Genomic DNA, 24,227 nt, shown 5'->3' on the forward strand with positions numbered 1-24,227 from the left:
TTCTTGTGTAGCACAATTATGTTCTGTCATTTTTCCTGTGCTTTATAATCATCTTGCAACCACTTAGATATTACTGGTGACGCCCCTCATGCGGTCCTGTCTGCCAGCATGTGAACCATGATGCCCTACGTTGCCCTATGTTGGTTTTAGGTTGTTAAAGCCCCCAAATTACCAGAAAAAAAACATGCAGGACATGACCTTGGTTTTGACTTTCATAATTGCAATGCCTCCCCCTTACTTTTCTTATTTCCTGTAGCGATCACCTTTGTCATATTTTCAGAATCACAAAAACAAATATTTATATGCAGTCGAATAACGAAGGCAGAGGATATGCCAGCAGAGCAAAGGAAAATATGTCAGCAATGAAATACTACAGACCAACTATCCAAATAAAAGCAGTTGACACCTTTTTTTTTCCTCATCAAAGCAAAGCAAGGTCACCTGAGGGAGTCACAACACAGACAGAGCTGTGCTGGGCTAAAAATAAGATGCACGGCTGACATAATGATTTTCTCACAGAACTAGACATGAGTTGTGTTTTTTTCATCTGCACTTCCTCCGTCAGGATTAGATTACGGGGCACATTTCAAAAGGACACCGCACACACAGGAAACGACCGAGCTAATGAATTCAGAACAAACACACCCTGCCTGAAGTAAACACGCGTCAGGAAGCAGGTCAAACAACACAGTCGGTCAGCCGACAGCACGGCCACCTGCACCTCATGCTTAATGACATTATACAACAGCTTCTCGTATTCTGGTATCTCTGGTGTCTCTGTCTTTGCTTTAAAACCTGCAGAGATGTTGATAAGTGAAGCCGATGAAACACAGAAAACAGAAAGGTTAGCTCAGAATAGATAGAGCACGAACTCTGGGGAGTAACCCGGTTATCATCCGCCTGACCCAGTGGAGTCACAGATAAAAGTGTTTCCAGGATTCCAAAATGTATGCAGGCTATTTTCAGTCAACGACTTTCATGTTTTCAGCTTTTTTTTTTTGATTCTGGGTTGATTCTCAGCAGGGGTTTCCTTTCTCTTGATGCCAGAGAGGCCGCAAGGGAAGAGTAAGGCAGAGAGAGTGTGGCGTCATATTTATATGTGGTTGTGAGGGTGAACAAAACCCAGCAGTTAATTCTAAAGAGGCTAATATAACAATAATATTTCTGCTCACTCGCACATGCACACACGCTGATTTAGCAAACGTCTCGCCTCTTGTAACTGCGATCATTAATACAGTAGAGACTGAATGTTATTTTGGACACTTTTTTCTTAACTTTCAGATCCTATCTTCACTGTGTTTGGTTACCATTAGGAGCGGGAAGAAAATCGATGTACCTATGTATCGCGGTATGGAAACACTTTGGGTTTCATACATTGACAGGAAAAGCGGAGCTAGACATCACGGCTAAAGCTGCATGCTAACTCCGTCAGGGACAGGAAACGTTATCGTATTGTGGTAACGTGCGGTCAAGCCAGCCATCACTCTCATCTCCGAAGTCAAATCAGCCGACGCTACAACTGTAGAGCACCCATATACTGACATTTATGTTAAATGCATTCAAATGAGAGACTCTTCCTATCTTAACTTAAGACTTAAGATCGGAAGTTTCTGTAATACGGCCCCTGGTGGCTACACTGTGATCGGCCTTTAAACAAGCAGTGGATGGGTCTACAAACAACTACTGCAAATTCAAGATCCAGCTCAGACAGACGGAGGAGATCCCCAAGACCTCGGTGTTTATATGTGCCCACTCCCAGATCATCAATGGAAAAATACTCCCAGCTTTTAAAATGTGTGAGTTTGTGTGTGTTGGACATCTTACCGTTGACGCAGATCTCATATGGTGTACACAGCTCGTTCTCAAATAGGCAACCTGTTTGCAGAGAAACACAAAAACAACAAAGTGGTTAGCAGGTTGACACATAACTAGCTCACGCAGACATTTCTTCTTTCATGAAAAGAATAATATAAGGACAGTAGCCATATGAACAGAGAGAGAGTTAGCCGAAGAGTTAGCACTGTGGCTGTAAATTGTGGCTAAAAGTTCTCGGTGAAAGTGACCATTAACTGTTAGTCAGTTCTACCAGAGCAAGTGGATTATCCAAAGTAACTGGGACACTGTTTCTAAAAAGACACTTTATTGCTGATTTTCTTTTTAAAATATAATTGTTTAAATGGTTTGAGCAACTCTTTGACTCTCTGAAGCAAAATTCATTATATCTGGCCTGGAGACAGATATCTCAAAACCTGGGCCAATAATAATATCTGCATGGCAAGATGCCATTAGAGGTGAATGAGAAAACCCTGCGACACAGTGTTTGCCCTTCTATCTTAAGACTGTAACATGAAACTAAATGTCTTAATAAGACATCTCTCCTGTTTTTTTGTATTGCTATATTTGTCAGCCGTAGACAGTAAAAGCTTGCCTTTATCCAGAGTTAACAGTGGGCTGAGGGGTATGCATCAAACTGGCTCTTTCATATTTTATTCTGTTCCACTAACAGGAGATCTGGCAGAGTATAACACTTCTTCACACTGTGTCTGTCTGCTGCTCTCTGGCTCATCCAGTACAAACACACACAGTTCTACACACTGTTAAAGACACATTTCTGGACTAACATTTAGGGAATGGAGATGGATTTATACCTGTATCACCAATATTCATTCATTCATTCATTCATTGATGTTACATTAATAACTCCTGCATGGGGAAAATCTCCAACGTGCCCTCTTTGGCTACTAGCTATCCTGAAAATTTGAAAAAGAAAACAAAAAGCTTATCACACTGCATCATGGAGATAAAAGTGCTGCTGAAGACTGAGAGAGACAGACAGCAGTTGCTAGAAGCAGCTGCGAGCCATTTGCAGTAAATGTGCTTCCTGCAGCTGCTACACAATAAAAGCCCTCCAGTGCTGATAATTTGTGATTGTGGCTACAGATGAAGGTCGCTGAGGTTAGTCTGGGTTTAAATGAGCGTACACGTTGGTCTTAATCTCCTATTATTGCTATTACTACTACTACTACTACTACTACTACTACCGCTAATACATCTATATCTACAATACTACTTAAATATAGCTATACTACCAGGGACTAGCCTACAGATGAAGGTCGCTGAGGTTAGTCTTGGTTTAACTGAGCATACACATTGGTCTTAATCTACTATTACTGCTATTACTACTAATACTACTACTACTACTACTTCTACTTTTACTACTTCTACTACTACTACTACATCTATATCTACTATACTACTAACATATATCTATACTACCAAGGACTAGCCTTCAGAAGAAGGTCGCTGAGGTTAGTCTGGGTTTAACGGAGCGTACACATTGGTCTTAATCTCCTATTACTGCTATTATTACTACTACTACTACTTCTTCTTCTTCTTCTTCTACTACTACTACATCTATATCTACTACACTACTTACATATATCTATATTACCAGGGACTAACCTTCAGATGAAGGTCGCTGAGGTTAGTCTGGGTTTAACGGAGCGTACACATTGGTCTTAATCTCCTATTACTGCTATTATTACTACTACTACTACTTCTTCTTCTTCTTCTTCTACTACTACTACATCTATATCTACTACACTACTTACATATATCTATATTACCAGGGACTAACCTTCAGATGAAGGTCGCTGAGGTTAGTCTGGTTTTAACTGAGCATACACATTGGTCTTAATCTCCTATACTACTACTACTACTACTACTATAATTGTTTCTACTTCTACGACTGCTACTACTCAAACTAATTTGTCAATGAAGAAGTGTTTATGTTCCTTATGTAAGCCATACTTTTGTTAAGGCAAACATTTGTTAACTTATTTTTGCCAAATAAACGAAAAACATGTTGAAATCAGAGCATGACCTCCTCGCTGTAACATAAATGTGCCGAACCGAACCGAAAACCGTGACCCCAAAACCGTGATATGAACCGAACCGTGAATTTTGTGAACAGTTCCACCCCTAACTTCTATCACTTCCATTAAAACTACTACTACTATAACTACTACTACTACTATATCTACTTAACTGCTACTTCTACTGCCACTACTATCACTACGGTTTCTACTAACATACTACCTCTACTGCCTGTGCTACTACGATTACAGCTATTAATTATCACTGCTTCTACAGCTGTTAGGCGACGACCACTGCTTCTACCACTTCTGCCGATATTTTAATTCTGTCAATATACTACGATTGCTCTGGTGCTACCAAAAGAATTACTCCAAGGACTGCTACTGCGTTTTCGAATACTTTTGGCACTGATAGATACACACACATTAGGCAAATACTGGAAGGACTCTAACAGGCAGGGAGCAGAGCACCAGCTGAAACCAGCAAAACGATGGGATGCTGTGTAACCATGGCAACACTTGCTCGTCTCTGAGTGTCTCTCTGCCTTCCAGGGATCAAAGAGTGGCAGCGATTACTTCCCCTCTCATCATCGCCCTCCACATTTACACTGTGGGAGCTCCTGTTTGTGCTATCATATGTTGGTAGGGTTTGCAAAACATACATGCTCTATGTTCAGCAACACATTCACACCAGTAAACTAACCACAAAAAGAAAAAAAAAAAGCTTTTGGTCACCGAGTAGTTCAACCCAAACTGCAAATCAAAGCAGCTCAGCATCAGCAATCAGTCTACAGCAGGGCAGAGCTTTTCTGCTGCCCAGACTTCTCCAGCCGGTGACTTTCTGTTACAAACATGCTTCTGCTGCCTTCACAAGGACATCACGCCCACTTTCTTTTCTTTGGTGTGAACAACAGATGGCCTTATGTTGTATTTTTGTGTACTGACAACCACACAAACACACCTTATAGTCACCTGTTGTCCGTGAAGGGATGTTTACAATTCTGTTCCCTACAAATTATGATAACGTGCTACACATTTGCATTGGAAATACATTTCAAAGGAAAGGAAATGATGCAAATTTTAAGCCTTTTATCAACATAAGATTTATATTTAACATTGAGGCTGAACTCATCTTTCGTATTTCTATACGCTCCTGGCAACAAATGAATGAGTGATGTTTTATCGTCATGTTTTGGCAACTCACTTGGTTAAAGTCAGGTAAAGATTGTAGTCCTGGTCATACAGTGATGTCAAGTCAAGTCAATTTTATTTGTATAGCTCAACATCACAAATCACAAATGTGCCTCAGGGGGCTTTACAATCTGTACAGGATACTACACCCTCTGTGCTTTACGGACCCGGATGGATAGAGAGATATAGAACAGATAGACCAAAACTGTTGTACAAATTAGAGGTGCACCGATCGATTGGCCGGTGACCGGAATTGGGTCATTTTCAGCTTGATCGGCCATGACTGATAACTGGATGATCAGTCTCAGATATAGCCAATTCGGTGGCAATCAAATTCACCCGCATGCGCCGCACGGTGGTTCACGTCACGTGCACAGCGACACAGACGGTAATGGACCATCGTCACAGCCACACACACAGTGTTGCTTACTTAGCAATTTTCTAGGCAAGATTTAGCAACTTTTCAGACCCTCTTGGCAACTTGGTGTGGGTCAGGCAGGAGTGTTTATGCATATAATACACACACCTTTACATCCTTAAATAGATACTGATTCATAAATAGTTTTGTATAAATAAATAGATAAATAAATACATAGTTTTAGATACATAAATAGTTTTCTCTATAATAGGCCTACGTAGCCTACATAAATAATATTTTCTATGATTTATCTGATATGTATACAATAGAAAAGTTACAAAAATATTATGCTGTCAGTTATAGTTCTTAGAAAGAAAGACAATTGGAATCACCCAAGAAAATTGCAATCAGCCCATCTACTAGCTATTGTACCAATTAATAAGTACAGCAACAAGGAAACTGGATTCACATGTAGGCTATAGACTAACCGTCTCATAAATTACATTGGTTTTCATGCCAGGAAAAAGTGTCGCCATTCAACAGTCCCCATATGAAGACACCTGTAATTAATCTAAACATACACGCAGAGTAAAAGTAAAAAGAGAAAGATGTAAAAACAGTTAGCCTAACAGCAATTAGCAGTTAAGCTACAGTTGGAATGTTGTAGGACTATCAGCAACAAATTAGCCTCAGACAGCTAGAATACTAGGACTATAATGTCTAGCCTGGTTAGCACTGCAGTAAACCAATCACAGGAAAACTAATTCTCAAAATAATAATAAAAGAGTACCAGATAATGATCCAACAAGGCCATTTGGGGAAGTAAATCAAATGCTGGGTTACAGATATGACAAAGGTTAATGTAACAATGTCAGTTAAACTTGAACTGCCGTGAAACCAAAGAGTATAGAAGTAAAGAAGAAAAACTGTGGTGCTTTTTGACAATGGCCGCTAGATGGCGCTGCGGTAGCGTTGCCGCCATTCTGGACTGAAAATGAGTCTGTGTACATGAATGTATCAAGAGACATCTGTAAATCAGAGGATCAATTTCTTTGAGGGAAATCAACTTCGCAGTACGAACACTTAAAGGGGACATATCATGCTTATTTTCAGGTTCATACTTGTATTTTGTGTTTCTAATAGAACATGTTTACATACTGTAATGTCCAAAAAACACATTATTTTCCTCGTACTATCTGCCTGAATATACCTGTATTTACCCTCTGTCTGAAACGCTCCATTTTAGTGCATTTCAATGGAATTGCAACGGAATTGTGTTGCTAGGCAACAGCTTGGGTCCATGTTTACTTCCTGTCAGCTGATGTTATTTACATACACCGCAACAGGAAATAAACTGGGACACATTTAGAATGTTTACGTTTAAAACCGTGTAATGGTTTAAATATTGTATATTTGTGACATCACAACAGCTTGTTTCAAACGCACAATTTCTGAATACGGGCTGTGTGTATTTCTCTGTATATTGAGTGTTTTGATAGTTTAACAGTATTTATAAAGCACTTAAACCTGCTTTATAATGTAAAAGACCTGAAAATCTCACTTTTTACAATATGGGACCTTCAAATAGCCCTCATTTAAATCGTTCTGTCCTAAAAGTTGTAAAATTCAATAAAATACATTAGTATTTACCAAAATGAATTGAAATATTAACATAACCCTGTTTGGATGCCTAATAGTTACTTGGAAAAGCAACATACAGTCCCTTTTTCACAGCAGACATTTAGAGTTGTTATAGCAGGGAGTGCAGGTGTTACTAATAACACTAACGATGTTTCCTGCAATTAGGTGGAATCAGTCTCACTTGTGTTTCACAATTCACTTGATTCTCTCGGATAAATACCAAAATTCCCTTTTTTTACATGTGCATATTTGCTTTTATTTTGTGCCACCAAAGTTTAGATTGCCAAATAAATCTAAATAAAACAGGAAACGCTGAAAAGTTTGCATAAATCACCCAAAACCCGCTCGTTGTGAACCCACTCAGACTCCTGCCTCCAACCAAAATAAACAGCAGACACTTTCACCTTTGAGATCTGAATTTGTTTTCGGGCTCTGAGCTACATCTCGCAACATCTTTTTTTTTTTTTGTCTCTAACGAAGACATATCTGAGTGAAGCCATTTGCTATACGCTCGTGTAATATTTGCTGGATATTCATTATGTTTCTGTTTTGGTGTAATTAAAAAGGGGAGAATCACCCGAGGCTGTATTTGTTTACATCTCTGTGGAAAAGACGCAGTAATCACAGGAGCAGTCTTGTTAAAAGCAGAAACATGTAACACAGACATGCTGTTTACAGTCAGAGCTTCATTACAGCATCTTTGGGGCGTTCATGCAGCGTTTTGGGCCAATTTCTCCAAAACAGCATAATAAGAGCAAAACAAATTAAACCAAGAAAAGCAATACACAGAGGAAAAGGAATCGAAAACAAAATGCTGTACACACATTTTGGTAAAAACAAAAGCAAAAAAAAAAGTTTCCTGACATTCAATATTCAATAATTTATAACAACTTATGATTCCATCAAATAAAATAAAAATGCTCTCTAACTGAAGCGATCAAAGCAGCTGATGAACTCAATTAGTTTCATTTTTATTTTCATGCGGTGATGAGTTTGTCACACATTTGAAGTAGGTATAATCGTATCTTTTAATGAAAGCAGTTATTTTGTGTTATTTCATTGGGTTCTATTTTATTATTAATTGTACTTATATAATTTGTTTTACTGTCCATATATGGTATTTTAAAGAAAAAAAAACGTTTTGTGCACAAAGCCCCAAAATGACATACCCCAAAATAAAAATATAAAATACCAAGAAACAAAGTTACACACACAAATGTGTTATGATTTTTTTGTTTTGTTTTGTTTTGTTTTTAACTGCCTTTGTTTTGATTTTAATTTGTACTGTTTGATTATGTACATGTTATAAAACTGTTGTTAAAATTATATTAGGGCTGCACAATTAATCAAAATCTTATCGAAATCGCAATATGGCCTACTGCAATTGTTAAATCACAGTATTTGTTAAAATCGCAATATTTGTCACAGGTGAAATATGTGTCAAAATAACATTTTTAATTAAATATTGTGGTGCTGCAGAGATGTCATGGCCTACTCATCATATTCTACAGACTTAAGAAAACATCTTTGTTTGGTACAGATCCCTGTAAAAATCACACCATAATCATTTAAATATGTTTTTCAATGAAAATGAGAATAATTATGTAAAAAATATCATACCCTCTTGTATCGCAAATCCAATATCAGTCAAAATAAATGCAATTAGATAATTTTTTCAAAATCATGCAGCCTTAAATAATATTAAGATCTTAACCCTCCTGGCCCGGGGTTACTGTATACATAAAGATGATGATGATTATTATCATTATAAATGTATTAGATCATAAAATACACATTGTAAATAAGTTATAGGTGCCAAAGTGGAGCCAAAGTTCCTTAAAAAAACGTAACTGTGACCTAAAAAAAATCAAGAAACGTGTTATAAAGAGGATTTAAGTATAAGTAAGAGATAAATAAAGAGTCACTTCCAGATAAGAGCTTTCTTCAGCCAGTTAGAGGTGGAGGATATGGAAGATGACTCCGCTTGCTACTTTTGGACTTTTGCTGCCACCCTGAGTGTTTTTGCTCTCTGCTTTCATCACTCCATGGCAGCAGAGTGTGAAATAGGTCGCGGTGTTGCACTGAGGACCGACGCCAAGCCGGCAATGCGGGAGGAACGGAATTTCAATCAGCTTCACCCTGTGAGCAAAGAGCAGCGTCCAGTCCGTGGCCTTTAATGCCTCCTGGCAGGGCCATTAAAAGCTGCGTTCGATGACGATAAGAGGCACTATATTTCCCAGGATGCCATCTGTCTGTTTGTATCAGACACCTGCTGTTCCCGAGGAAGAGGGCTATGATTTGACACAGAGCGGTCACCTTGAAAAATAAAGCCAATGATCTAATTGGCCATATAAACTTTTTATTAATCCATGAGGTGATTTGACTTGAAAACGACAAATGACCCATACTCATGATCTATTAAAATTCCAATAACAGTTTTACATATGTTTACATACATTAAAAATGACGTGCACCCTCATGTGGAAAATGCATTTGTACCATCCACATGCGGTCAGTTTTTTCACCAAATATCTGAAAATGTCACAGAAAAACACTTTAATCTATTAAATCACTAGCCTATAAGAACAAAGCCAGGGCTTCTGTCTTTACCTGTAGTAATTATGCAGAAGTAAATGGTTAATAAGATGTGACCTCAGAGAAATATACAAAGAACATTTCCACTTCACCAAGGCTGAAATAAATCCCCTTAAAGCTCCATAAAAGCCTTTCAGCAAAAGCAGTTGTAGTTTTATTGTCTAAACCTAAAGAAGTTGTAGTTTTGTTCCCTAAACCTAAAGAAGTTGTAGTTTTGTTGCCTAAACCTAAAGAAGTTGTAGTTTTGTTCCCTAAACCTAAAGAAGTTGAAGTTTTGTTGCCTAAACCTAAAGAAGTTGTAGTTTTGTTGCCTAAACTTAAAGAAGCCTTTTTGTTTGTGTTCAAAATGTAACGTTACATACAGTTTTACTTGTTAGAACATGTTGCTTTTAGGTTTCACTTTCACTTTTGCAACGTAGTAGGCGTAGTAGCTGTTGTTGCCTGTTGGGCTGCATTTTGCCATGTTATGATTTGAGCATATTTCTTATGCTAAATGTAGTACCTGTGAGGGTTTCTGGACAATATCTGTCATTGTTTTGTGTTGATTTCCAATAATAAATATATACATAAATTTGCATAAAGCAGCATATTTGCCCACTCAGATGTTGATAAGAGTATTAAATACTTGACAAATCTCCCTTCAAGGTACAGTTTGAACAAATAAAAAACGATTAACTATGGACAATCATGCAATTAATCGCGATTAAATATTTTAATCGATTGACAGCCCTAATAGTAAGATATTAACTTTAGTTGTGTTTGTCTCTCAGTCTCATTATACAACAAAAGATTGACTTCATGTCTCGTTTAAAACAAATGACTTTCATTATTTTCCTTCAACATTCAGCTCCAACCTCCTCCACCACACAATGTTATCTCTGTTGGGTGTGTTTACATCTCTGGGAAGTTGATAACAGGTCGGGGTCGCGGACTGAAAGGACCGAGCATTTTAAAAGCTTTCCCCGTCTTTGTAGTTTTATTTTTAGCTCATCTGAAGGCTGACTTCAGGTTTTTCACATGGCTGATCAGAAAGGGGTTTTCCCTAATTGGCTGTCCATGTGTTACCTATCTATATGTGAAACTTGTTTTCTGTAGCGCACCATGACTTCAACATGTCCTCTGTTTTTTAAAATCCAATTTGTTTGGGACTCAGCTCAGAGAAATGATCAGTCATGACAACATGCCACCTGACAATTTAAACCAACACAAAAGGGAGGATTTGGAAGCGAAGGCAGCATTTGATCATTTTTATTTTGTTGCAGCAGAGCGGGGGAAATCCATTTCTCAATTAGAAGGTGTGCGCGAACAGCCCAGCTTAAATTGGCGGTAATCTCTCTTTGTCTCCCCCTCCCCCACACCGCTGTCTCCTGCAGTGAAAAAACAACCGCCTCCATCACCTCCTCCCTTGTCGTTTCATCCATTTCCTCTCATCCTCCTCCCTTCCTCTCTTCCACTGATTGTTCAAAGCCGCGGCATTGATCCATCCATCTGGTCGAATGAAGCGGCAGCTCTTTGTATTCCGAGCTCTCTTTCACTGGAGCGCTCAGATGCTGGCTGCCTTCATTATGCACTGAGAGTATACTGTATAGACTGTGTATAGACAATCCAAGTTACATTTTTATGGAGCTACACTAAGTCTCTTGCAGTTCTGTAATGTGGTTGTCTAAAAAACTTTTTTTTAAATTATATGTTGTGGGCATAAATCGTGGGAACATTATTTGTCATTTGCATGTAACATAACTTGTGTTAAAGACAAAGGTTTTGGTGAAGCTTCAATAACACCATACCCTAACACTTTTGCTTTAAAAATATAAGTTTCACTAACACTTGAACTCCACTTTATTTGGAGGTGAAACAGAAAGCGAGTGCACCTGCAACGTTGGGAATAATAATCCCTCAATATAATAATATATATAATAACTATGGCAAGCAAGGGCATGGTTTTAGTTTAAAAGTTGGAGTTGGAGTGTCCACACTCCTTCACTCATCTTTGAAGAGTTTGTTGGATGTAAAATATTACAAATTCATTTAATTATAGGTACAATTCAATGGAAAGACAGAGACATGTCACTTGTCTCATAAATTACGCTCATGTGCAACTAAATCAAACCTGCTAATATGTTTTGCAGTAAATATAACTTGTTTAAGAACCCAAGTTGGACCCAATAACAACCCAATATATGGCACAAAGATATAACAACCAAAGGTGGTGCCATGAAGAAGGTTTAAAGGTCCCAAATCATGCTCATTTTCAGGTTCATACTTGTATTTTGTGTTTCTACTAGAACATGTTTACATGCTGTAATGTTAAAAAAAAACTTTATTTTCCTCATACTGTCTGCCTAAATATACCTGTATTTACCCTCTGTCTGAGACGCTCTGTTTTAGCGCATTTCAATGGAATTGCAACGAATTGCGTTGCTAGGCAACAGTTTGGGTCCATGTTTACTTCCTGTCAGCTGATGTTATTTACATACACTGCAACAGGAAATAAACTGGGACACATTTAGAATGTTTATGTTTAAAACTGTCAAATTATCTAAATATTGTAGATTTGTGACATCACAAATGGACAGATATCCTAACGGATTGTTTCAAACGCACAATTTCTGAATACAGGCTGTGTGTATTTCTCCATGGATTGAGTGTTTTGATAGTTTAACAGTGTTTTTAAAGCACTTAAACCTGCTTCATAATATAAAAGACGTGAAAATCAAAATTTTTACAATATGGGACCTTTAAGTGAGTTGGGTAATATTGCAACTAAAAGTGAAAAGCTTGATGAGGTAATTTCAGTGGTTTATACAGTAGTGTTGTACTTAAAGGACCAGTGTGTAGGATTTAGTGGCATCTAGTGGTGAGGTTAGAGATTGCAGCCAACTGAATACCCCTCCGTTCACTCCTCCCATTCCAAGCGTGTTGGAGAACTACGGTGGCCTTCAGGTAACGTAAAAACGTGAAAGGCTCTCTCTAGAGCCAGTGTTTGGTTTCTCCATTCTACGCTACTCTAGAAACTAGGGATGGGGGGAAAAAAATCAATTTTATTTTACGATTTTGAAATTGTTTTTTTTAATGCCAGAATCGATAAATTTGCCTCATTTGAGTCAACCAAAACAAACAGTAGCGAGCAGAAACTGGCAGATACGAAAGAGCAGAAAACGTTGGAGGATCAGCGCGGATACGACCTGCACCCTCACATGTTAAATCCAGCATGGTAAACCCTACACATCCATTAAAGGATGGAAACACTTTGGGTTTCACACATTGCACGAAAAGCAGAGCTAGACATCACGGCTAAAGCTGCATGCTAACTCTGTCATGGACAGGAAACGTTATTGTAGTGTGGTAACGTGCGGTGGAGCCGGCCGTCACTCATCTCCGTGGTCAAATGGGCCGACGCTACAACTGTAGAGCACCCATATACTGACATTTCTGTTAAATGCATTCAAACGGCCCCGATGGAGCTGACCATGGATGGATAAAGAGAACGGAGCTGACGGGAGAGCTAGAGACGCAATTAGCGAAGTTAGCGGAAGTAGACACGTTTGACTACGTCTGGTTTTCACAATAAGGTTTTGACAAAGGGAACTGTATATACAAAATAAGTCTATGGAAATAAGACTGATACGGCTAGAACGGCTCATTCTAAGGTAACGAAAACACAACGATTCTTAGTTTCAGGTGATATACACTAATGGAATCATAGTTATATTCAATTTCTGCAAATAAATCCCCCAAAATCCTACACACTGGAACTTTAAGTACAATGTTGAGGTTTTTGGACTTTACTTTTTTTTATTTCCATGTTCTGTTATTTTAAACTTCTACTCCACTACAATTCAGAGGGAGATATTCTATTTTTGTACTCCATTACATTTATTTGATAACTTAAGGTACTTTGCAGATTCAGATTAATAATGCAAAATATAATCAAGTAATAAATGATGATGTATTTATTATAGATTAAGATAAAACTGTATTGATCTCTGGGGGAGAATTCACAAGCTACCCAGCAGTATATACTGTAAAATAGTCAAAATTAGCTTTGTTTCAACATAAAACTGATGAACGCATTAATGCATCAATAATCCAATAATATAATATAAATTATTCTGAAATGGGACATTCTGCATAATGAGTACTTTAAGTATATTTTGATGCCAATACTTGTACTTTTACTTGAGTAACAATGTGTATGAATGATTTGTAACAGATTATTTTGCTATTGCTACTTTTACTTAAATACAAGATCTGAGTGCTTCTTCCACCACTGGGCAATTTATTTCCAAACTGAGGTAAACTTCTGATGTTAACATGTGACACTAGAAAGACATATATTTAGTTAGTGTGCTACTCGTGTTTCAATGAGACAGCGATGGTTACAGCAGGTCAGCTATTATTACATGAACCCAACGTACAGTAAGTCACATCGATCGGTGACGAATCGATCAGTTCAAAGCAGGACTCGGTTCTATTAAGACATCCAAACTGTTTAAATCCACACAGCATTGAGAGGCTGAGCAGGAAACACAATAAACCCAGCAGGGCCACACAGACACATTTCACTGCTCAGATTAACAGATGTGCTTTCACCTGAGCGCTGAGAAGAAACCAGAACAGGAGGAGATATCAATCAACACAGCCAGACGCAGCAGCCGGCAGCAGGTAAGGAGCAAAGCAGGGCAACACTGAGAGCGACAGGCTTTTCATCACACTTTCACTTTCTGCACGCAATAACCATCGATCCAGATGAATCAATTCACTGATTCATGTCACGTCAAGGCAGCCAAATGATCAATAAAGCAAACACCAACAAATGGAACACTAGCTCAGTTACAGCTGGGCCTCACCACAGGATGATTCTGAATCCTCCTGAAGAATCTTTAGCAGGAACACCTGAGACCTCCTTTACTCTGTATGACTTCCATCATCACAGCAAAATCCATGCAGCTGTTTTGTTTACAGGTAAAATGAAGGATTGGTATTACTGGCAATCAGGGGTGGGCAATATGCAAAAAAATATCATATTTTTTTCAGGCAGGATCACGATCCACGATCTTGACACGATTTTTTTTCATGCTGGTTTTAAAGACAATTTTGCAAGTTACTGAACATTACAGCCAAACTAATTTCCCCATTTTTAAAAATACAGCCCTATAATCAAGTGTGCAATTCTGCAAAGTACAAACATTCAACAAGAATTTTGACTTGCTTTAGACTTTTGCATAAATCCCATCCCAAAATGAACATTGGTTTCAAAAGGTGAACACCAACACTAAATCAGGTAGCTTATTAGACACAGATCCACAGGTGGAATATAGACAGCCGTAATAGTTACTACTGTCAGCTCTCTGGGCAGATAGAAGGGTCGACGCATCACTGACAGAGCCTCTAAATCAGGGGAACAGTGACTGTCAGTGATTCGACTGTTTGTACACCAGCCATTATGCACATCAATACAGAGACCGTCCCCGATGCTCTTACTGTATCAGTCTTTGCTTCAGTCTAGGTGGTGGATTGTGCGGCCCGCTAGCTGAACAGCAGCGTCGGGTATCAGCGGGTGAAGCCAGGTCTCCGTTATTAACATCACGCAGCAGTCCCTGGTGGACTTGTTAGCTGCCATCTGTAGCTCCAATTCGTCCATTTTGTGAACGATGGATCTGGCGTTAGAGAGAAAGATGCTTGGTAGCGGTGGTTTGTGTGGATGCTTCTTTAACCTAGCCAGCAGCCCCGCCCGGCATCCCCGTTTCTGCTTCCTCTCTCTACGCCACCTACTTGGCTTCTCGGAGCCCATAACAATCCACATAGACCCCGGTGATCTGGACATGTCCGCCGGTATGTTGCACATCCTTTGAAAGTCGCTTGTAACGGCGGTACTGTGCTGTAATCCCACGTTGATTAAGTCTTGACAAACAAGACTTTCAACCAGGAGACCGCTGTTTGTGTCCTGTGTGAAACTAAAAGTAACGTTGACTTATTTTGTCACGTCAGTCTTTAGTCACGTGACTCGTCGATATCATCAGCCCTGTGAGTCACGTGAGCCAGTAGTCAATTAAGTTTCACGTCAATCCCTACCGTTTCCTAACCCTAACTAAGCGGTTGTGTTGCCTAAACCTAACTTCCTGTGAAAACGTAAGTTTATTTTGAAAGGACACTATGAATGTAACAAGCGTATATTGGCATGCAGTGCCTGGTCCGTCCAAAAGTAATGTAAGGTGTTACTGACCAAGCGGCGACATTTGACGAGTTGGGAGTGAGAATGTGTTGGAGGTTGCAGTACTGATACAAGTAGTTGTAGTAGCAGTAACCCTAGTTTTTTTTTTATCTAACTAAGTTTGCTTGTTGTCTTTTGCCCTTTGTTAATATCAACCCACAACTTTGTGTAGCTGTTGTTTGTGGAAAGCTTAAGCTGTATGTTACAGAGAATATCAATTCTCCAGCAAACGAACCAACTAACTCTAGGTTAGTTAACAGCCTTTAACATTCTCTACATTCTACGTAGCAACCAAAACAGCTGATTACTGGTAGCAAGTAAATGCAAAATGTCTTCAGATTTGTTAGGATTTACTGTGTCTCCAGTAGTATCATGTATTATTTTAGTAGCTGCAGAAAAAACAGCAAACATAGAGCTGAACAGAAACAGCTAACTGCCCAGCTCTCTACAAATCTGCCACCTTTCCAATTATGACACAAACATGCCTCACTTACACACAATAAACCAATATTCTCTATTTCGATCACAAGTTCAACATTAGATTTATCCTATGTAAAAAATTGACGGCCTTTATGATGATGTGAAACTGTTCATGCTGAGTTGTGAAACAGGATGGATGACGCCCAATGGACAAGATTGATTCAGACTTTTGATACAAAAAAAGGCATTATTAACATTATGGGATCTTTAACTACAACTGGATCAGATTGCACCGATGCTCTCATACAGCACCCCTCTGTCCATGTCCACATGCGTCACAGTACAGTTACAGTGAAGCACGTCAGCAGCTCCGAAGCCCTACCCTGACCAAGCCAACCAATCAGTACGAATAGAATGTTAAAGAGTGTTGCCATGGATACGGTCCCACCACGTGAACCAGTGGTGACCTTCTCCAGGTCCAGGTTAATGATTAGAAGACCTGAGCTGAACGCACGTCTGTGGTTCACATCCCAGGAGGGGAAATGTGGCTCACAGAGAGGCTTTACACTGAAAACACACTGTGACAATAGACACCAATCACTGTATGGACACACAGCAGCTGATGAGACCAGACAGACAGACAATAGATCAGTAACTGAAAGTGACTCAACACTGAGAAATGTTATTTTAAATGTTATTTTATATACAAAATGTGATGCTTGTCATCAATAGAGCTAAATACTCCTAAGAATAAACAGTGACTGGCTGCAACATCATTTTTAAATAAGAGATTAGAAAAATACTCCTGCATTCAGAGAAATATTAGCAGTATAATGTACTTACTATAAATATCAAAAGAGAAAGTAGTCATAGTGAAGAATGGCCTCTTTCACTGTTAAATTATTGATGCATTAAAATTAAACTGGTACGTAAACACATCAATAATTAACATTTCAAAAACTGAGCACAACAAAAGCTCACATATACAGACGTAGGCAAAGTTGTTGGTAACGTTCCGTTAAAGAAAGAAAACCCCACAATGGTCACTGAAATAACTTGAAACTGACAAAAGTAATAATAAATAAAAATGTACTGAAAATTAACTAATGAAAATCAGCTGTTGCTTTTGAATTGTGGTTCAACAGAATCATTTTAAAAAACAAACTAATGAAACTGGCCTAGACAAAAATGATGGTAGCCCTAGAAAATATGTAAATTAATTTGACCATAGGGACATATTAAACTAAGGTGTGTCCTGTAATTAGCATCACAGGTGTCTTCAAACTTGTAATCAGTCAGTCTGCCTATTTAAAGGGTGAAAAGTAGTCACTGTGCTGTTTGGTGTCATGGTGTGTACCACACTGAACATGGACCACAGAAAGCTAAGGAGAGAGTTGTCTCAGGAGATCAGAAAGAACATTATAGACCTTCATGTTAAAGGTAAAGGCTATAAGACCATCTCCAAGCAGCTTGATGTTCCTGTGACTACAGCTGCACATATTATTCAGAAGTTTAAGGTCCATGGGACTATAGCCAACCTCCCTGGACGTGGCCGCAAGAGGAAAATTGATGACATATTGAAGAGACGGATAATACGAATGGATGATGATGAAAAACACCCAAGAATGGCTAAGAAGAAAACATTGGACTATTCTGAAGTGGCCTTCTATGAGCCCGGATCTAAATCCTATTGAACACCTGTGGAAGGAGCTGAAACATGCTGTCTGGAGAAGGCACCCTTCAAACCTGAGACAGCTGGAGCAGTTTGCTCACGAGGAGTGGGCCAACATACCTGTGGACAGGTGCAGAAGTCTCATTGAGAGTTACAGAAATCACTTGATTGCAGTGATTGCCTCAAAAGGTTGTGCAACAAAATATTAAGTTAATGTTACCATCATTTTTGTCTAGGCCAGTTTCATTAGTTTGTTTTTTTAAATGATTCTGCTGAACCATAATTCAAAAACAATATCTGATTTTCATTAGTTAATTTTCAGTGAATTTTTATTTATTATTACTTTTGTCAGTTTCAAGTTATTTCAGTGACCATTGTGGGTTTTTCTCTCTTTAACGGAACGTTACCAACAACTTTGCCTACGTCTGTATCTGACAAATGGAGTTACCGGTTCCTAGATTCAGATCACAAATTCAACATGAAAGAAGTTATTGCTGCTGTCAAGTAACCACCAAACCTCATGTGTTTAAATTGCCAACACTGAGGATGATTCAGCAAAATCCCAGAACCAAATTGATAAACTGACCTTTTTTTTTTTTTTTTTTTACTTTTCTCTGATTTTGCATCTTTCTTGGGAAATACTGCAGTTTTACCATGGCTGGATTACTGAATGGGTCTACTGGGCACAGGCCCAGGGCCCCCCCTGACCTTCACCTACAAATGTCACTCAAAGAGACATGTACCAACCACAAAGATATGAAAAATTACTACAAAGAGACACATAATGACACAAAATGACCACATGGAGACACAAAACGACTACAAAGAGACACAAAATTACCATAAAGAGACACAAAACAATATAATGAAACACAAAATGACTACAAAGTACAAAACACAAAACACAAAAACTACAAAGAGACACAAAATGACTACAAAGAGACTCAAAATGACCACAAAGAGACACAAAATTACCACAGACACAAAATTACCACAAAGAGACACAAAATGACCACAAAGAGACACAAAATGACCACAAAGAGACACAAAATGACTACAAAGAGACACAAAATTACCATAGAGACACAAAATGACTACAAAGAGACACAAAATTACCACAAAGAGACACAAAATTACCACAAAGAGACAAAATTACCACAAAGAGACACAAAATTACCATAAAGAGACACAAAACAACTATACAAAGAGACACAAAATTACCCCAAAGAGACACAAAATAACTATACAAAGAGACACAAAATTACCACAAAGAGACACAAAATTACCATAAAGAGACACAAAACAACTATACAAAGAGACACAAAACTACTACAAAGAGACACAAAACGACTACAAAGAGACACAAAACAACTACAAACAATACAAAATTACCAAAAAGAGAGACAAAACAACTACGAAGAGACACACTGTCTGTGGGCCCAAGGGCTCGTTGTCTCATCATCCGCCCATCATTTTATCCTTTCAAGCCTCTAAATAGAATACAGAAACAATCAGAGGAGAAAATCGCTCTTTGTTTTCGCTGCTTACGACTTACAGATATGCAACCTGTGACTAGAGGTGGCCAGGAGAAGTTGCTGAGAGTTTTCTTGTAAATAAATAAAGTTTACAGTCAGTGTTTCTCATAAAATGCATCGTGTGCATCCTAGAGCTCTAACACACGAGTGTGTTTCCTCACACGTGCAACATTTGCAAAACCGATTTGTTTTTCAGCAGCAAACAGCAGACGGACACAGTGAGAGACTAGCTGGTGAACGTAGCGGAGCATTTAGCAGCTAAAGAGCCACATATTTCCCTCAGGAGTTGGTGGAGACCAAAAACAGAGCTAAAAGAGAGAGAATACTGCACTAACATTCATCAGATGGACACAAACACAAAGACTCCTAATAAATCACCATGTTGCTCTGTAACTGCCAGATGTGTAAATAAGCAACTGCTTGCTAACAAGTTCAACATATAAAAGGTGATGATATATCAATGCTGTTGTTGTTTTAGCTTCCCCAAAGAGCCCAAACAAATCAGTTACTGGATGTGAGCCGGCTTCTTCTTCCCTGCCTTTGTTGGCCTATTGCTGCACTTGTTGGCGCATTACCGCCACCAACTGTCGATCAGCGGAAGAAGCATGAAACCAACACCGTGGCCAAAAAGCTTAATTCAGAATCAACAAGCTTAATAAATTATTATTAAATACTTTTAGATATATTTAATATTTTTAAGCATTTTAATATCACTTCAAATAAACTTCAAAAATTAGTCTTTTTTTGTATTTTCTCTCCTGTTAGCCCTAAAACAAATAAAACAATGGGACACATGAGTGACCAGCTTAGTAGCCAAATAAGAGAAAATAGAAATAAAGTATTAAATTTGGTCTAATATTTGTGTTATCAATACGAGGGGGGGGGGAATATTCCGGTAGTTTGAGCTCCGGCTTTATTCAATTACTTCCTGGTTACATCGAGCCGTACAGGTCCAGTCCAACAGATGGCGACAACGCATTATAGCTTCTTGTTTTTTGTATGCACTATTGCAAATATGTACTGCTGTAACTACCACAGACACATTAGGTCTTTAAGCATTAAGTCAAGACAATATTTACATTATGTTTATGAAAGACTAAAAACTGCTCATAAAAAAAAAGACTGAAATATCAAAACTGTAACCGGTGGGGTTATAGCAGGAATAGTATGGTTATTAAACTATATACATCAATTTTAAAAATAAACTGTACAGGTAGATAAACCTGTTATATGATACAGAGTATAAATAAATCAAGTATAACTGTATAAATGGAGGCTGAGAGCTGCAGCTCGGTGCTCTCTGTTGTGTCGCTGCTCGTCTCCTCAGCTGAGTCTGTCCTGTGGCTGCCATACTCTCTGTGTGCTGGTTATGTAATCTGAAGGAGAGAGGAGGAGGAGGGTCTGAGGAGACACAAACACACACACACACACACACACACACACACACACTCACACACACACACACTCACACTCACACACACACACACACACACACACACACACACACACACACTCACTCACTCACTCCTCTCTCTTAACACCAGCTTCTTCCTGCTCTTCCTCCTCCTCCTCCTCCTTACACCATCTTCTACAACACATCTCTGCATCAGTCCTCCTGCAGGTTACGAATCTCAAACCAGTGGGGGAATATTAGATATTAGCTATTTATAAACTCGTGAGATGCATGAGATAAATGAATGTCTCCAGTCTACACACACACACACCTTCATATTTCCGATCAATAGCTGCCTCTGTCAGGAGCGCAGAGCTGGAATTGGAGAGTGTGTGTAAAAGCTCATTTTCCACTGCTTTGCATTAATGTTACCACTGATGGTTGTTGCCTGTCCTTGTTTACAAGTTAGTGTACACAGACCCAACACTGCATATTTCATTTTGTATATTTCATTATCTTTGTATATATATTTATATATCTTATTTAGCTATTGCTTTCATGAATTATTTCCCAATATTTAAACCGTTTCTATCAGTTATTCATCTTAATTTTATTATTTTTTCTGCAACTATGTAATTTCTATATTTTATTTTGTATATTTCCTTTGTATGTTTATGTATATCTTTTATTTTCTCTGTATTTTATTAATGGTATTCCTGAATTATTTTACATGATTAATTTCCTTATTATTGTTTAACTTTTACATTTATTATTTTATTTAATTACTTTATTTTTTATTGTAAATACCCATTTTCTTTTCTAGTACAGTCTATATTTTATTCTGAATACTTGTAATTATATATTTTTTACTTTATTTTTTGTCCTGAATTATTTAAAATATTTGAATTATTTTCTATCATTATTATTCTTATTTAATTTAAATGTTTAAGTATTCTGCTATACATATAATAAATAACATTTATTTTGTATGTATTTCTATTTATAATGCATACATATTTTATACGTATTTTCTGTATTGCATTATATATTTGTTTTTTGTATTTTTATTTCTAATAATTTTTAATTTGAATTACTATAACAAATAGCCCTAACCAACGGATATAGCCGGCCTTCTCAATAAATAATAATAATGGCTAATTTGTCTGTATTAGCTCCTTCCTGCAGTTGACCGTCTTGTTTACCAACTTGCAGCGTCTCATCCGTGCGCAGCACTGACTTTACGCGGCTCTAGCATTACTCCTCTGATATTCCTCTGATGTTCCTCTGATGTTCCTATGTGGAATATAGTGTAGGCTATTTGCAGTGCTTCTTTCTGTTGAAACGGATCACAGCATCACCGTGTTTGTTGTTCCTCGGCTCAGATGAAGCTGCAGTGAAGCAGCCGGCCGGGTTCCCGTTCATACAATATTGACTCAGATCAGATCAGATCAGAAACAGAACTAGTCTCCTCCGGTCTGTCTGGAGACATGGCTCTGAGGAGGTCTCTGTAGGACAGGAGACGGTACCGATGATGCTCACTAAGAAAATAATCATCTGTTCATTCACTCACCGAATCTCCGGTCAGCAGCAGTGGGGAAGCAGCTCAGGGAAGCGAGGAAGAGGAGGAGGGAGGAGGAGAAAGGCAAAGGATCCATGTCTCTTCTGGCGCTTCTACTTTCTCAGGTGTTAAAAGGCCATTTCTTCCGGCGAGGTTTGGTTTGTCTTCCTTCCCGCTCAGAGTGTCTCCTCCGCGGCTGGAGGAGCAGAGGAGAGCCGGGGCTCACACCGCGGATGGATGGAGGAGGAGAGGAGACTGGAGGAGAGGAGACTGGAGAGGATGCAGGAGAGGATAGAGGATGCAGGGCGTTTCTGCTACTGCTGCTGCTGCGCTCGAGCTCTCACAGCGTCAAGCTCGGGTCAGGACACGTGCAGTTAGACGCGGTATTTCCGGTGGGTACCTTTTCAAAATAAAGGTCTAATAAATGCAGTGAGCTGTCTATTTCATGGAGCAACAATCACAAACAGAGCATCAGTAAACTAAATAAAGACAAAACACAAATCATACAGACAGCAATGTTTTTTATAATCATTTGTATGTTCTGTCCTTGTTTTTGTGTCTTATTTTCCCACAAAATGTTCTTTTCATGTGGTCGTTTTTTGTCAAAAACACATTATTGACGACCACACCATACAGGCAATGCTTTGAATTAAATTAAATACTTTAAAGGAGATTTCTATTTCTATTTAATTAAATTTATGTGAATCAATATTTGTGATCTTCCCCATTGTGTCTGGTAGCGTTTGTTACAAATATTTGTGGAGGAGGATTTATAAAGGAAATAAGTAATAAATGACATTGCATGTTTATGAATTTACCCATCCATAAACATGGATGTGCAAACATTTCTCCGTGAAAGGCTACTATGTGATATTTATTATATTTTTCACAGAAAGAGTTATCTCTCATACCATGTATTTTATCTATACACCACACCCATCCTTTTAAACTTTTACTTTGAAGGTCATATCAGTCAGTATCCGGATTTATTTATTTTAGTGTGACTTGACGGATTCACGGACCTCTCCGCTCTGATTCAGCACTACTGCTGCCTTCAGGCGCTGTCGGAAACAGAGGTTCAGAGCGAGTTGAAGGCAGGTGAGTGAGTGATCGATGATGAAAAGTCAGAGACGCTGTCTTAGGAAAGGCTGTTAAGGTTTGGAATAAAAATGCCCTCAAATGGCCAGCCGATTAGACTGTTGTCAGGCTATTATATAGGCGTTATCAGTCGCTATAAGCCCCATAGATGTCAATTGGTCAATAGGGGCCTACTGCACCCACTAGTAGATTTTATCATCTATTCATGGTAGATCATTGAAAGAAGGTATAAAAGAACATGACAGCTACCTCTAGCGACCATAGTAATTATGACAGGAGCAGAAGCGGAAGCCTTAACTAAGTGGGGTTTTTTTGCCTAAACCTGAAGAAGTTGTAGTTTTGCTGCTAAACCAAAAGAAAACTTTTTTGTTTGTGTTCAAAACGTAACGTTTCATTCATTTTTATGTAACCAAGTCTAAATATGCCTCTAACAATAACTGAAAAAATAATAATCTCAAGGTCTGGGATTACCACAGTAAATCTTAAAGTGATATCCTGGTTCGAGGATAAAGACAATGTATTTACACTGAATATCTAATTGGTCTTTGGCTGTAGATAATGATTGACTTCACTCAGAGAAATAATGCAGAAACACAATAATTATTTTTCTGTACCAATATTATTGAAAATTTCAACAATCAACCCCCACATTAACTCAGAATGAAAAATAATAACAA

The 24,227-nt window shown here is 38.4% G+C and overlaps 1 protein-coding gene across 1 annotated transcript in view; it reads right to left on the reverse strand.

Moving 5' to 3' along the window:
• Positions 1-22,782, reverse strand: part of LOC119499358 (receptor-type tyrosine-protein phosphatase N2-like) — a 277,893-nt gene extending 255,111 nt beyond the window's left edge. Inside the window, 2 exon segments of the mRNA XM_037788647.1 lie at positions 1,825-1,875; positions 22,465-22,782. Coding sequence (XP_037644575.1) covers positions 1,825-1,875; positions 22,465-22,549 — 136 coding nt within the window. The 5' untranslated portion in view covers positions 22,550-22,782.
• Positions 22,783-24,227: the final 1,445 nt, after the last annotated feature.

The sequence above is a fragment of the Sebastes umbrosus genome, chromosome 12 (assembly GCF_015220745.1).
Source record: "Sebastes umbrosus isolate fSebUmb1 chromosome 12, fSebUmb1.pri, whole genome shotgun sequence".
In the NCBI taxonomy this organism is placed as follows: domain Eukaryota; kingdom Metazoa; phylum Chordata; class Actinopteri; order Perciformes; family Sebastidae; genus Sebastes; species Sebastes umbrosus.